This window comes from Cygnus atratus, chromosome 2, assembly GCF_013377495.2.
Source record: "Cygnus atratus isolate AKBS03 ecotype Queensland, Australia chromosome 2, CAtr_DNAZoo_HiC_assembly, whole genome shotgun sequence".
Lineage (NCBI taxonomy): Eukaryota > Metazoa > Chordata > Aves > Anseriformes > Anatidae > Cygnus > Cygnus atratus.
In genome coordinates, this window is record NC_066363.1 from 54,506,225 (window position 1) to 54,520,205 (window position 13,981).

The 13,981-nt window shown below is 35.5% G+C and overlaps 1 protein-coding gene across 6 annotated transcripts in view; it reads left to right on the plus strand.

The window, feature by feature from the left end:
* The window catches only part of TNS3 (tensin 3), a 255,871-nt gene that overhangs the window by 146,940 nt on the left and 94,950 nt on the right, over window positions 1-13,981 (plus strand). For 5 of the 6 annotated variants that reach the window (XM_035549809.2, XM_035549804.2, XM_035549813.2 and 2 more), the window contains 6 exons: window positions 2,027-2,139; window positions 3,273-3,333; window positions 3,459-3,534; window positions 9,275-9,404; window positions 10,367-10,432; window positions 12,690-12,794. In XM_035549809.2, the coding sequence (XP_035405702.1) occupies window positions 2,027-2,139; window positions 3,273-3,333; window positions 3,459-3,534; window positions 9,275-9,404; window positions 10,367-10,432; window positions 12,690-12,794 (551 nt within the window). The remainder of the gene's footprint in view (window positions 1-2,026; window positions 2,140-3,272; window positions 3,334-3,458; window positions 3,535-9,274; window positions 9,405-10,366; window positions 10,433-12,689; window positions 12,795-13,981) is intronic. The other variant, XM_035549805.2, reaches the window with a different exon arrangement.

Genomic DNA, 13,981 nt, shown 5'->3' on the forward strand with positions numbered 1-13,981 from the left:
AGCAGTCACATTTCTGTGACAGCCAGGGCTACTCACAGCAGCATCTGTGTCTTGTGTCTTATGGCAGTTTTTAACAATCGTGTTGGCAGAAAGCTTTAGTAGCTACTGACATAGGTGACTGATGTGCAAATTATAAAGCTAGAGATGAAATAGATATAAATGGTAGTATCTTGCTATCATACCCCCTTTGAGGAGAGATGCCTAATTCCTCTAGGGTGTCTCAGTTCACCTCCTGACTGATGGAATTAGCATCTTTGCCCAGCAGTATTGAAATTGAGCTTCCCTTACTGTCTTCGAAATACATGTGCATGCATGTACTTTGGAATGGCACTCCCTGTAAGAACAGAGGGGTTTCTCCAAAGCATTTGTCAAAACTGTTCTCCTATTGAACCTGGAGTTTTCTACCTTTGCCTGATCTGGCAGTGGTAGTAAGGCTATTGCAGAGAAAGGTATGACTAGCTCTGCAATGTTCCTGGCTAATTTTATAATGACTTTTGACCCTATGTTGTTAAGCTACTGGCCTGAATCGCTCTTCTAATGTCCCTTTCCTTTGAAATTATTATTGGCTAATAAATTAGCAATGTCCTTGTTAAAATCCAGTTGATGTATAACCAGGTATAATTTAGGTGATTATCAAAATGATAAAGTTTGAAAATACACCCATTATTTGTATTTTGAAAAATTTTCTTCACTAAATTTTGTCCTCAAAGAAATCAAAAATAATCTGACCATCAAGTGTGTCACTCCTCTAAATACCACTTAGCTTCTCCCTAGCTGCTAGTCAGAGGCTCTAACAGTGGAAAGGAAACCAACCATGATATAGACTACAAATCCTATTTGGAATCCATTCTGACAATACTTAGAATGGGTACTTTCTTTCAGATAAGCCGTTGGAGGTTTGTCTGAATAAGAAGTGCAAATACATAGCCTTCATATTTAAAATTTTGATATAAATCTTCAGGATAAATCTTTGAACACACTTCTTAAAGGTTAAATACCTGTAAGCATATCAAGTGCACTGCCTTAAGAAATGGGGTTCAAGAATTCAGATGAATTTTTGGAATCATTAAAAACAGGTAGTGGTAGAGAGAAAATGTTCAGACTGAGATGTCACTGGTAAGATGTTTTACCACTGGCTTTTGTCCCATAGGTGTGACAATTTTAAATTTGTGCTTCAGTTGTAACCAAATATTTTCAGAAAGATGTAAGGAGGAACCCAAAAAGCAAAGTAGTAGTCTTAATATTTCAAAAGAAAGTGAGCCTTGCTAGTTGTCTATAAAAAGAAACCTATTCTAAACCATCACAACCCCCATTCCAGGGTAGTAAAGATGTCATGGCTGAGCAGGATATCTTTATTTGTGGTTGTTAACAGGAGCGTGGTTGTTACCTGGAGCATGCAGTAAGTGTTCAGTTATGGAGATTTTTGCTTATTTAAAGAGCTAAGAGGAATTTGTTTAACAAACACTACAGTAATATTCACTTACATGTACATGCTTGTGAACTCATGATCAGAAAAGGTATTAAATAGCAGCAGTACAATGATTTTCATGTTGCTGTGGTGCTGCACTTCTCAATATAAAGAAGTTATTTGCCCATGTTAGCTTTTATGCTAAGATTTCTGATGAGGGCACTTGTTGCCCTTGTTTTAATGAAGTGTGCTTCACTGTAAATGAAGTGGTGCTCATTTCATGCTGTTGTGCAAGCCAGTTCAGACCTACAGTTGCAAATAAAAATGTGTACTGAAGTGATTGACATCACTATTGCTGCTAGTCCTTTTCTTACAGTGATGCATATAACTAAAATTAAGACATCAACAATAGCAGTGTAACAGCCATGTATTTATTAATTTGGCGAATTAAAGCATCCTTTCATGCTATTTTATGAAGATTGTTCTTTTGGAGTTATGTGTAATGTCACAATGCTATTCAGTACCCACGGACTAGAAATATTAGTGTAAAAAATGTATTTCCCCAATATGGTTGCATTTCTGATTTTATCTAATGCAGATAAATTTTGTATTTTTTAGATACGTGCAATTTCTAAGTGGCCTTCTGTCTGGATCTGTGAAAATGAATACAACCCCGCTTTTCCTGCACTATGTTATTCTCCATGGTATCCCAAGTTTTGATGCTGGAGGAGGTAAATTACCTCTCTTTTCATATCCATGTGTAGGATTACAGCCTTTTTTCAGTCTGGACCTTTCTAAAAATCCTGCATAAAACTTAAAGTAGAGTTTGCTGTCAGTCCTTGATATCAGTCTAAAAATTCCTAGTAAGTGAATGAGGAGAAGAGAAATGTTCTAAGAATACAAAATGAAAACAGGTGAAATAATTTTTTTCTTCTATTAAATGAAAAGATGATGCCTAGTTTCTGAATAGTTGTGCTCTCAGTTCCTGCAGCAGAGCTGAGAACCTGATCGTTTCATAGTCAAGTTTCCTCCTTCTTTAGGAAACAAACATGATCATAAATACAACTTCTTTAGAGAGGAAATCTCCTTTAGAGATTGGGTTTTCTGTAAAATAGTTATTTGGACATGGTGGGCTTCTGAGGTGACCTGCTATAATAAGTGGCTTTAAAGTTAAAATTTCAAACCAAGATACTGTGCTAGAGCTTTAACAGCATGGTAAAGGTAAAGCTCTTTATTTTCTTCAGCCAAGAGTTACATAGCACCTGTCTTATGAAATGTCATCAACATGAATTTATGATGCTCCATTTTAAATTTATGATGCTTCATGTCTTTTATATTTCTAAAATTTGTCTGTTTTCAATAAAGAATATTGTTAGTTGTAGTAAGAAATTTGAAGTACTTACTAGATTTGAAATAAAACTGTAGAATAAATATTTTGTTTAATTTTGAAAATGCTTTTTGTTTTGGGTTTTGTTTTTGTTTTGTCCATTTTCTTTCTTTCCTTATTCATTTTGCTTTCCTCCAGAAAAAGTGGGAAAGAAAAAAGACACTTCAAAAGAACAAAGTGTTCCTTCTAACTTTTCTCACCAGAATCCTTTAAAATCCCGTCCCCTAGTCAGAACTAGTCTGACCAGAAAAAGACCAGAATAAAATCAACTATTTCACAGAATATAATCATACAGTTTTTCAAGGAAAAGACAGTTTTGTTTGGAAAGATGTTTCGACAATCAACATTGTGTCAGTTTGTGTGTCATTTTGCGCAGTCTGGAATGGCTGGAATTTCAGCATGAAATTTCCTAGTTGTAAGACTGAGATAAAAGGAAAATAATTACAGAAATAGTCCTTTCTGTTGACTTTTTTTCAGCTTGTCGGCCTTTTCTGAAGTTATACCAAGCTATGCAACCACTGTATACATCTGGAATATAGTAAGTCTTCTGCATTTTCCTTTATGCTTGAATATGTTTTAATTCTTATAATTGCAGAATTACATAATCTTATTTTCTTGTTTGTTTCTTTAAACCATTTATTTTTTCTTTTCTCTCCTGTTAAGTAGCGTAGGGCCAGAAAATCAAAGCCGAATCTGCATTGCTATAGAGCCAGCCCAGCTTTTGAAGGGTGATATTATGGTAAGTTAATTGTACGAAATGAAAGTCTAGTATTATGCTGTTTAGATTGTAGTCTCTCTTCTGTTTTGCATTCTTGTAATAAATAAAATAAATAAAAAGAGCAAATAGTTGTAGACATGCTGTAAAATAGGTTTCAGTTAATATATTTATCATCCTTGATTTTCATGTGAAAGAAAGATCCTATAAAGCTCAGACTAGAATGTTTTAAGGAGCCAAAACAATTACTCTTAGCATTTCCGTTTTGTAGCATCACCAAGTGCAGTAATATATATTGTGCTATCTTCTTTATAAACATTGCCTCGGGGTGTATTTGTAACTCAGTGTTAGAATGTCCTTGTCCTGCAACTTTGTGGGCAAGATCCATAATTATGAAACTATATCCTGTTAAGAAAATACCTGACTAATTTTAAATTATGTGGGGACTCAAAGAAGTGTAAAACCAAATAAAAGCTTTTTGATTCTATGAGCAAAAGCAGTATCTGGAAAGCAATCTGTGTGTAATTTGCTGTGTACAAAGTATAACTATGGTTGAATTGCAGCACTTTATTTTAAAGCTCTTTGCTTTCTCTCTTGCTTGTCATTTGCAGTTATGCATAGGGAAAGTAAAGAAAGATAGTAAATGTGCCTTTCAATTTGTTAAACTAAGAGGATAGAGGAACAAGTGAAATGAAGGGGAGGGGTACATTGTGAGAAAGAGTATTCTTGGTGTATATATTGCTGGTAGGTTTCAGATTTTTTTTTTTTTTTTTTATATTGTGTATTTTTCAAACTGAGAAATGTTGGACCTCTATGTAAGTGGTATCAGACTTGTACTTTTTTTCTTTTTCTTTTTTTTTCAAATGATCTTTTTACTTTCCTCCTCCCTTCTTTTACTACTTTTTTTCCTTCCCCTCCCCATTCAATTTAGTGCATTGATCTTTTTTTTTGGTTTCACTGAAAAATGGAGAAGAGAAACAATTTTTTAAATATCCTGGTATTAATTGGTATATTCTGGACGTTTGGGACAGTTACAGATTCAGGAATATTTGTTACTCATCAGAGGGCTGTTGGTGCCCATGCAAATTGAATATATCACAAAAGAAATCAATCTAAGACAAATTCAGTGTATCTCAAAAGCTTTTTTAAAAGGAAAAATGGGCTTTTAACTAATGGTTTTTAAAGAGGGCAACTTCATTAATCCCATGCTTTTACTGGAGGTGATTCTTGTGAACAAGCCAGCATCTTATTCAGCATGGTATTATTTTCTAAATAAAGACTTCTATTTAATCACAAATGTTTATTAGCTACAGTTAAGCAAAACCATTTGTGGTTTCAGGAAAAGAAAAATCTATAAGATGTCCCACCTCCAATTCCAGAAGATTTAACTGCCTGAACTTCATGGATTTGAAATAAATACATACATACATGCATACATACATTCACACTTGCTTGTCTTATGTTTAGAGAATTCTATAACACAGTGTGAATAGTATTTGTTGACAGCCACAGTTGTTGGAAAGCTGCACAGACATCTGTAATGCATATAGGTATTTCCCAGCATATTACACTAGTTTGTATTATTTTTTGAATATGACATCAGATGGTAGTGGAGTCAGAATTCAAAGTTAGACTTTTAAGAATACTGAGTGCTAAATGATGCTTTCAGTATCCTGAGTTTAGATGTACACTGTTAATGATAGGGGCCAGTTTTTCATGAACAGTTCTACATAAGTTCTATGTAAGTTCTATATTCTTTAGGATATCCTAAGTTAGAATTCTTGAAGACTGTTGGTCAGGATTAGAAAGTAGAAAGTTATCTGAACTGACACAGTTTCAGCATTTTTATAAATGTGGTTAAGCAAAAACCAGTAGATCCTGGGTAAATCCTGCAACTGTGCAAAGCCAAAACTCTTGATAAACTAGAGGATACGTGTTGTTTAGATATTTAGCTTTTTGCATCTTCAGAAACTCTCATGTATGATCCACGTGTAAAAACAATGTTACTGTTTAAAGAGTCAAAATAAAGAATGATGAGAATAAGATAATGCTTTGAAGTAAAGTTGAGAAGGAATGTATATAACCTTAAAGAAGTTCTGATATTTCTTCAAGCTTCTTTTTGTTCATATATTAAAATTAAATAGAATTATAACAGTTACTTTCAGTCTGATTATAAATTTTGGAGCACGTTAGTTCTGATATATCTCATCAGGGGCTCTCTTAAATCCCACTTCTGTACATTTTTCACTTTGCAAGCTTGTAGTTTTAATCCTTTATGATGATAATTCTCCTTTATGTAGAGTTGCTGGGCATAGTGGAGAATGGGGGGTTATTTATTCTCTAATTAAACATTCTAGCTGTTTTTTCGGCTTTAGATTTTGCCAGTTTAAGGGACTGACTTATGTCTATGGTTCTAATGAAACTGTGTTGTTAGCTATGTTGGACAAAAAGGAAATAAATCCCTTCAATAGGCAAGGTTTTGTATGCTTTGCTCATTTTAGTGCATTTAAAGCAACATTTAAAATACTTTGCCCAGTGTTACCGCTATGTTGAAGGTGATTATCTTTTAAAATAGAAAGAAATAAACAGCACCAAATCCTCATGTTTAGATAAACTAATGATTATTTGCATAGAGAATCTTCCAGCCATAGAGAATACCTGAAAAAACATCTCAGGTACAATCAGCTGTTGCTTATACAGTTATGTTTTTAACTAGTGATCAGATAACCAGATGTTTTTGCACACCTGAAGCTATTGCAGCTGACTTCTGGTTATGTAAAGAGTAGAAAAATATTATGTAACTCATTTCATATGCATATGAACTGAAATTCAGCATTTGGTTGAATACAAAATTGGGAGACCTGAAGGAATGTCAGCAGCGCTCTTTACTAATAAGGTAGTAAGCAGACTGCCTTACGAACACTAAAAAACAGGAGATCCATACAGTGTTATTTACTGTTGCATCCTTTATCTACATCAGGGTTTATCAATCTATCTTTATTTGTCTCATTCATGGCAGTGGTATAATGGAGCTATTAAAACTGAAGGTGGAATCTCTTAGCTCTTTGAAGGCAACAGCAAAACAGTAAAAGCAAAACCCTTTCTTAGGGTCACAGTTTTACCATAAATGTCTGAATATATCACTCCAACCAAACTTCAAGTGCTTTTTGAAATAGTAAAAACATCCAAATCGTCCAAAGGCAGTGGTCAGACTGGAAGGCTTTCTCAAAACTGAAAGCCACATACAGTTTGTTTCTTATCCTCATCATCATAAAGGTGCCTGATTAGAACTGTTGGTTACTTCTGTTTCTGTTTAGATTAAGTGAATGCAATTTGAATGAACTCTAATTGTAGAGCATTTTATTGTAAAATTGCAGGCTTTGTGTTTCATACTGGAGTCTTCTATAAACATACATTTTTAGCCTTGTAAGATATCCTAAGCAGTAGTACAAATCAGCAAAATAGAATTACCTCTTCATGCTACTTACTTGAAGAGTTGATACTGTAAATGTATTGATAAATGCCAGCAAACTTGTAATGATCATTCCAAGTGTGTTTGGGTATTTACACTGTTTATAATTAAAAATGGAATTTGTTTTTGTCTGAAAACATTGCCTGGTTGACTTCATGTTAGGTGAAGATGGTATGTTAGATATTCTGACTGTCCCTGAATGTCACTGTGGAAAAGTTCTGAATTCTTTCTGAACCTCATTTCATTTTTTCCATCTTTTCTGTGCACAGCTCTAGGTATTATGTGCCACTCGCCTTTGTATAAGCTCACTGCTACACAATCACAAAACAGATTTTTCTTCACAATTTCTCTGTAAAGTATTGATAGGAAAAATAAGGCACTTGTCTGAGGTTACACTGAAAATCTGTGTCTAAGTGAGGAACTGAACCTTGTTATCACTGTGTTTCAGTTTTGTGTCTGGCATTGTGCATGTGCTTTATTCTTTTTGGCAGCAGGAAGACAAACCAGACAATCTTCAACTTTTAAAATTAATTTAAATATTATTTTTTTTACATTGAAAATGGATTTTTTTTTGCATTGAAAATGGAAATGGTTTAAGAAGAGTAACCCAACTGATAGAGGCACATACAGGAGTATATGTCTCTATTCTTTGCTCTCCTTGCATATATCTTTTTAGTCTTTGATATTTGTGGGTTGGATACTTAAAGATTCTCCTTGTATATGTGGATTTAGGTAGAAAGTGTTTATAAGATGACATTCACAGTTCAAAGTGTTTCACCCTATCAGGTCTTCATGCATTGCTCCTCCTGTTTCTTTCTCACAGTTTGGATAGCATAAGAGCTTTTGAAGAAGTTACTTCTCAGGTGAATGACTAGTCTCTTAAATGAGAGGTGAAGGCAGGAGTGAAATTTAAGTTCTTCTGCAGTATGGCCCCCTGGGCTGCTGCTGAAGAGACGAATGGCTCTGCAATGAGAATAATATGAAAAGAATGCTCTATTGAGTCAAATGTGTCTTTAGAGACTGTTACCTTTATTTTTCTTGTGAGGAAAAGCATGATGTTTCAGATTCAGATCAGTCAGGAGGTGGGAGGGGCCTGGTAGCTTCCCCAAGGCACCTGACAGTCAAACCTGAGTATGGTTTTTACAGTTGTGTTTTGATGGTTGATTTCCACATCATTGCTGACAGATATATCTGTTACATTGTCTGAAATGTATCAGTTGTTGTATGTGCCACGTCAGCGCTGGTGAATTTCTGGAATTTAAGGCATCAATGTAAGGAAGGATACAGAGCAAAAGCTTATGTTGGCTTTTAAAACCCTGTAGTGTGAAGAATTTAATAAATATGTTTTACTCTAAATTTTCTAAATCCTCTCTCTTAAACCCCTACATCTATCTTGTATTCACTTCCCTTCAGTTTGAATAACTGTTTGCTCCTCAGTTATTCAGTATCTTCTATCTAGAACACATTTTTTTTTCAGTCTGGGTTAGAAAAAGGTGATTTTTTTTTTTAAATGCATTTCAGTAACATTTGCTTTATTATAAAATGCTGAGATCCCTTTCAGTCTTGTGACTAAGGTTACTGAAATTTTGATGTATTTCCGTAAGAATTCTTAGTGGTCATGTGTAGCATTTGACTCAGAATCGGTGGGTAAAATATCCATAGGACTGATCCATAGGAGGGTGCTGTTGAAGAGTAGTTGTATTATGTTCACCTTTAGCCACTGAGATTCGTAGTAGATGTATTTTTTTCAGAGTTCTGTCTTGTTCTAGCCTAAGTGTCAAAACTACTGCCAACTTCCAACAGTAACATAAAACAAGATCCTATCATCACTGAGTAGGTTTAAAAAAAAACAACTCCTAGAATAAATGTAACCAGCTTATAGGCTTTCTGAGAAAGCTTCTAAAATCTCTGTATTTACTATAGTTATTTTAAAATGTCTGTGCTGTAATTTAGTTTTACGTTAGTTTGGTGGGTGCCATGAAGAAGTATGGATATAAGTCAGCATTCCAACATTGTAATGACAAATGTTGTGATTCTGAATCATAATCTACTGATTGGTGACTGATAGTGATGAAAATAGTAATTATTTATATTTATACATCCTGAACTATCTTGCCTTGGGACTGTATAATTTTAAAGGATTGAATAAAGCATACCCTGTTTGTTACAACATCAGTGGTGTCTGCACTAAATTGCACTCAGTCTGGTTTATTTGATACTTAATGCATACACATAAATTTGTTCCAATTTTCAAAAAATTGCTTACTGACATGTTTCTTTCTTTCTTTCTAGCTAAAGTGTTATCACAAAAAATACCGGTCAGCTACTCGTGATGTGATTTTTCGCCTTCAGTTTCACACTGGAGCTATTCAAGGACATGGCTTGGTGTTTGGTAAAGAGGACTTGGACAATGCCAACAAAGGTACTTGTCTTCTGTGATTGGTTGGATTTGTATGTGTGTGGGTGCATGTGTATGTCTGTGCACATGATGGTAATCTTCAGAATCTATTTTCAAAAGGATTTTTTTCCATCCCTTTGTTCAGGGAGAGGGAGATTACTTTGTGTTATTTTAATTCATAGCACTGTAACACAGGTAAGCCCCTAATGAGAATAAAAGCTCTTTGTGTGAGTTAAGTTGTCAAAATAATACAGATACTGCTTCATAGTCCTTAACTCATCCTCTCGCATTTTTAACAACAGACATTCTTAAAATGGTGACTCTGTTATTCATGATTGCAGGAAATATGTTGAGGCATTTTTTTTCGCTGAAGATAAGTAATAAAGTCTGATTCTGGTTTTGTGACCTGGACTGCTTGAATATGGAGCACTTCTATTATGCTTCAGAATGGGTATCCGAAAATGGAGGCAAAGTTTTCAGAACCATTTGAAAATGTCTCAAGTTACTCTTTGTATTTTCCAAAGGATTATTTCAGTTTTATTTTTATGTTTATATGCAGGATTATAACTCCCACACCCTGTGTTACTAACAAACTAAAACCAAACATATTTTCCTGCAACATGTGCCTATACAAAATCTTTATGGTCAAGTATTGCAATTTAGCCAATATACAGAACAAATTTACTTTGCTCCTGAGTGTGTCTTCCTTTAACAGCCACAGACTGGGGGGAGTGGTTCACCTCTTCTGTTTTTGTCTTTTCTTAGAAGTAAACAAAACTCCAACTGACACTTTGTTGGTCTTTTCTGGAGAACATGTGGGGCAAAGAATGTCTGTCTTTTTTAGAAACAAATCAGTAGATTCCAGGTGAGAATGGAAGAGTGACAGGAGTACGTGTATTAATAGCTATAGACAATTCTGATTTATGAGTGCCTTGAAACTGCTTTCCTGGGAGATAGTTTGTTGAAATGTTAGCCTTTGTTTTCAGATGACCGTTTCCCTGATTACGGCAAAGTGGAATTAGTGTTTTCAGAAACCCCAGAGAAAATTCAAGGTGAGTATACAGGAGAAAAAAGAATGCTTGGCTTAAAAATAAGCCACATTGAAATGTATACTTAAAAACAACAACAACAAATTAAAAAAATCGAACTTTTTTTCTCTCTTGTTCCATTTGTCTTGTAGAAGATAGGAAATTCAACTTCAGCATTGAAATATGTAATATTTTACGTACATTTATGTATGTAAACATACATTTATGTTTTTGGTTTAAATGTGAAGAACTTAATGAAGACACCACATAGGAGTTATCTGACTTTGTTTTAAAGGTATACAAGAACAGTTGCTAACAACCAGTAGAAAACATTTTTGTCTGTATGAAACATGCATAGTATACATGTACAGTATAGGTAGCTTGGCCTAGTATAAGTGACAGCAGTGGTCATTTCCATAACCTTTTCTGGATGTTGTCATAACTGATTATTTTTATTGAAGCGGTGAAGTTTTGACTGTCTATAATTTAGCATAAGGAGATGTAGTTACAGTTTTCTTGGAGATGCGCCTGCTCTGAAGTTGGCTTGTAGAGTATATCCTGTATGCTGCCAGAATATATTCTATTTTAGTATGTCTAAGATCATAGGTAATTACTGCCTGCAACAAGAACTTAAGATCATGCTTTATATTGCAGTTTAATCTGTTAATGGATCTGTTCTTACTCATTTTGCGGTGTCCCCAAAAGTATAGATTCAGCCTGAAACTGAATGAAAACTAAGTATTCTGAACTGTCTGTCTCATACATAATCCTGTTAGGTGTCCTGTGAATTGCATGTTTTCCTCTTCATTTTTTTCACCAGTTCGATCACTTAAAAACTTGTAGTAGCAGCCAATAAGAAGCTGGATTCTATCTAGCTGAACATGAAGATCTTACTTAGCATGTTGGAAAGCCATATAAGAAAAAAATGCGTTTATAAATAACCTCTCACAGCTTGATCTAAACAGTTCTGGATGGTAAATGCTTGAAGAGAGGTCACCTTACATGGCTGAAAAATTATCAACATTTTTTCAAATCTCCCTTAGAGGGCAAATCAGGTCTGTGTTTTTTAGCAGGCTCCAAGTTGTCAGAATGTAAAGTTTTAAGTAATTGGAAATTAGTTTTCAGTTGCTGTCTTCCTAATTGTCTAGGAAGAAGATTTCACTTTGGAAATACTTGTTTACAATTTCTGCAAATGACTTTTCCACATTGAAAGTATTATAGAATAACTGCAGGTTATCTCTAGTCCATCCTCCTGCTGAATCCGAGGTCGTCTGTGAGATCAGTCCAGGTTGCCAAAGCATTTGTCCAGCCAAGTCTTGAAAACCTCTTAGGATGGAGGCATCACAACCTCTCTGGGCAGACTGTTACAGTGTCTGACAGCCCTCATAGTGAAACTATTTTTCCTCATAAAGATGAGGAAACTCTAAACTTCTGTATGTTCAATTTATGTCTGTTCCTTCTCATCTTCCCACCTTGCATCCACCTGGCTCAGTCTACTCTGTAGCCTTTTGTGGGGGTTGCTGTAAGGTCACCCCCAAACCATCTCACCCCCAGGCTGAAGAAGCCCTGGTTCCTCAGCCTGTCTTTACAGGCCAAGTCTTTCAGTCCTAACTACCCTGGTGGCCCTCCCTTGAACTTGCTTCACTTTATTTATGTCTTTCTTGTATTGGGTAGCCCAAAACTGAGCACAATATCCTAGAAAATAACCATTGGTGATACAGGTTTTAAAAAAGGATGCAGTTGCTAGGAGAATTAGACACGTAAATATTTAGGTAACAAGGTTGCTAAATCTGCTTGTGACAAATGTGGCTTTTTTTCTGCCTGCATGTTAAGGTTTAGGACTATAGCATTCTTGTCCTTTTAATTTTAACTATCCTTGTTTTGAAAGCCTCAGAACATCTGTATAACACTCTACTTCTTTAGAACAAGTTGCAATAGGACATGCTTCTCCAGACACAGCCACAGAGTTCTGTGGTGTCTTCCTGTAAAGCTGGCTGGTCATCTGTGTTCATTGTGCTTAGGGGCTGATACAAGTTGTCAGAGCTACATTATAAACAAGAAGCTCAAAATAAAATTCTGTCCTTGTTCCTTCTGTAATGAAACATAAATTAGGCTTTTTTAGTTGGTTTATATAACCTTTCTTCCCCTGTTGCTGCTTCTTACATCTAAGAATATGGTATTGTATTTGCAGGAACAAACTTCTGTCAGAAGGCCATATACATATGTGTTTGTATATCATTTCAGATATGATTTTTGTCTCAAACAGATGTTAATTTTTTAGGATGTGAACACCTTCAGAATGACCATGGAGTGACAGTTGATTACAATACCTCAGACCCGCTGATACGCTGGGACTCCTATGAAAATATGAGCCCTGATGGGGAAGGTGAGTAATTCTGTTAAGAGACCAAGGCAAAACCTTTGGCAACTGTGCAAGAGTGTTTGAAAGGGAGGAAGGAGATATCATTTGCTTGTACCTACTGTCACCTCACTGATATGAGGAATTAAGTAGCTGTCCACCACTGTCTGTTTAACCTTACTGTCGCTTTTCTTTTCCGTAGAAAGAAGGCTGTACTAGATTAAAAGAGATTCTTGTTAATACATTAAATTGGATTGAGACACAAATAGTTGATACGAGTTACTTATTTGTAAACTAGCGTTAAAATGTTTTTATTCTAAAGCTTCTAGTTTGACTCCTAACATGGAATTTTAAGAACAAAATGATGTGGCCTTGAGTGCTTACTATATTATCTGGAGTATTACAGGAGGTGCACTAGTCTGTAAAGTGATAGATAAATGAACAGGAAAAGATGTGCATATTTGCAAATTTCACCTTATAAATATACCAGCTTCTGAATTGTCCTTTTACTTCTTTATTATTATTTTTTTTCCTGTAATATGCTGGTAAATGCAGAAGATAAAAGCCTCCAATAGCAGCCTTCATATTCTGACTTCAGAGTGCATGCTTTCCTGATGCTTTGCCTGAGGGAGTGATTGTGATTTTATTGGATGTAGTCTTCATGCAAGTACTGTGGTGATTTCACACCAATGGCTAGCTAAACTCTACCACACCTCTCTCTCTCACACCCTCCTCAAAGGAACAGAGGGAGAAAATATGATGAAAAAGGGATCAAGGGTAGGGATAATGACAGACAGATCACTCACCAATTACCATCATGGACAAAACAGAGTTTGCATAGGGAGATTAATGTAATTTATTGACAAATAATAACAGACTAGAGCAGTGAGAACTAAAAGCAAACTAAAAACACCATTTCACCCCCATCCACTCTCTTCTACCTCAATCCATAACACTATCTCAGCTGCTCCTTCCTCCTCATCCTATTCTCCTGCTCTAGTGTGGGGCCCCTCCCACAGGATGCAGTCCTTCCTGAACTGATCCTGTGTGGGCTTCCCACAAACTGCAGTTCTTGAATCACAGAATCACAGAATTGTAGGGGTTGGAAGGGAAATGAAGAACAACTGCATGGACTGAATATGGACCCGTATTAATGGGTCCATACAATGGGGCACACTCCTTAAGGAACAGACTGCTTCAGCATGGGCCCCCCA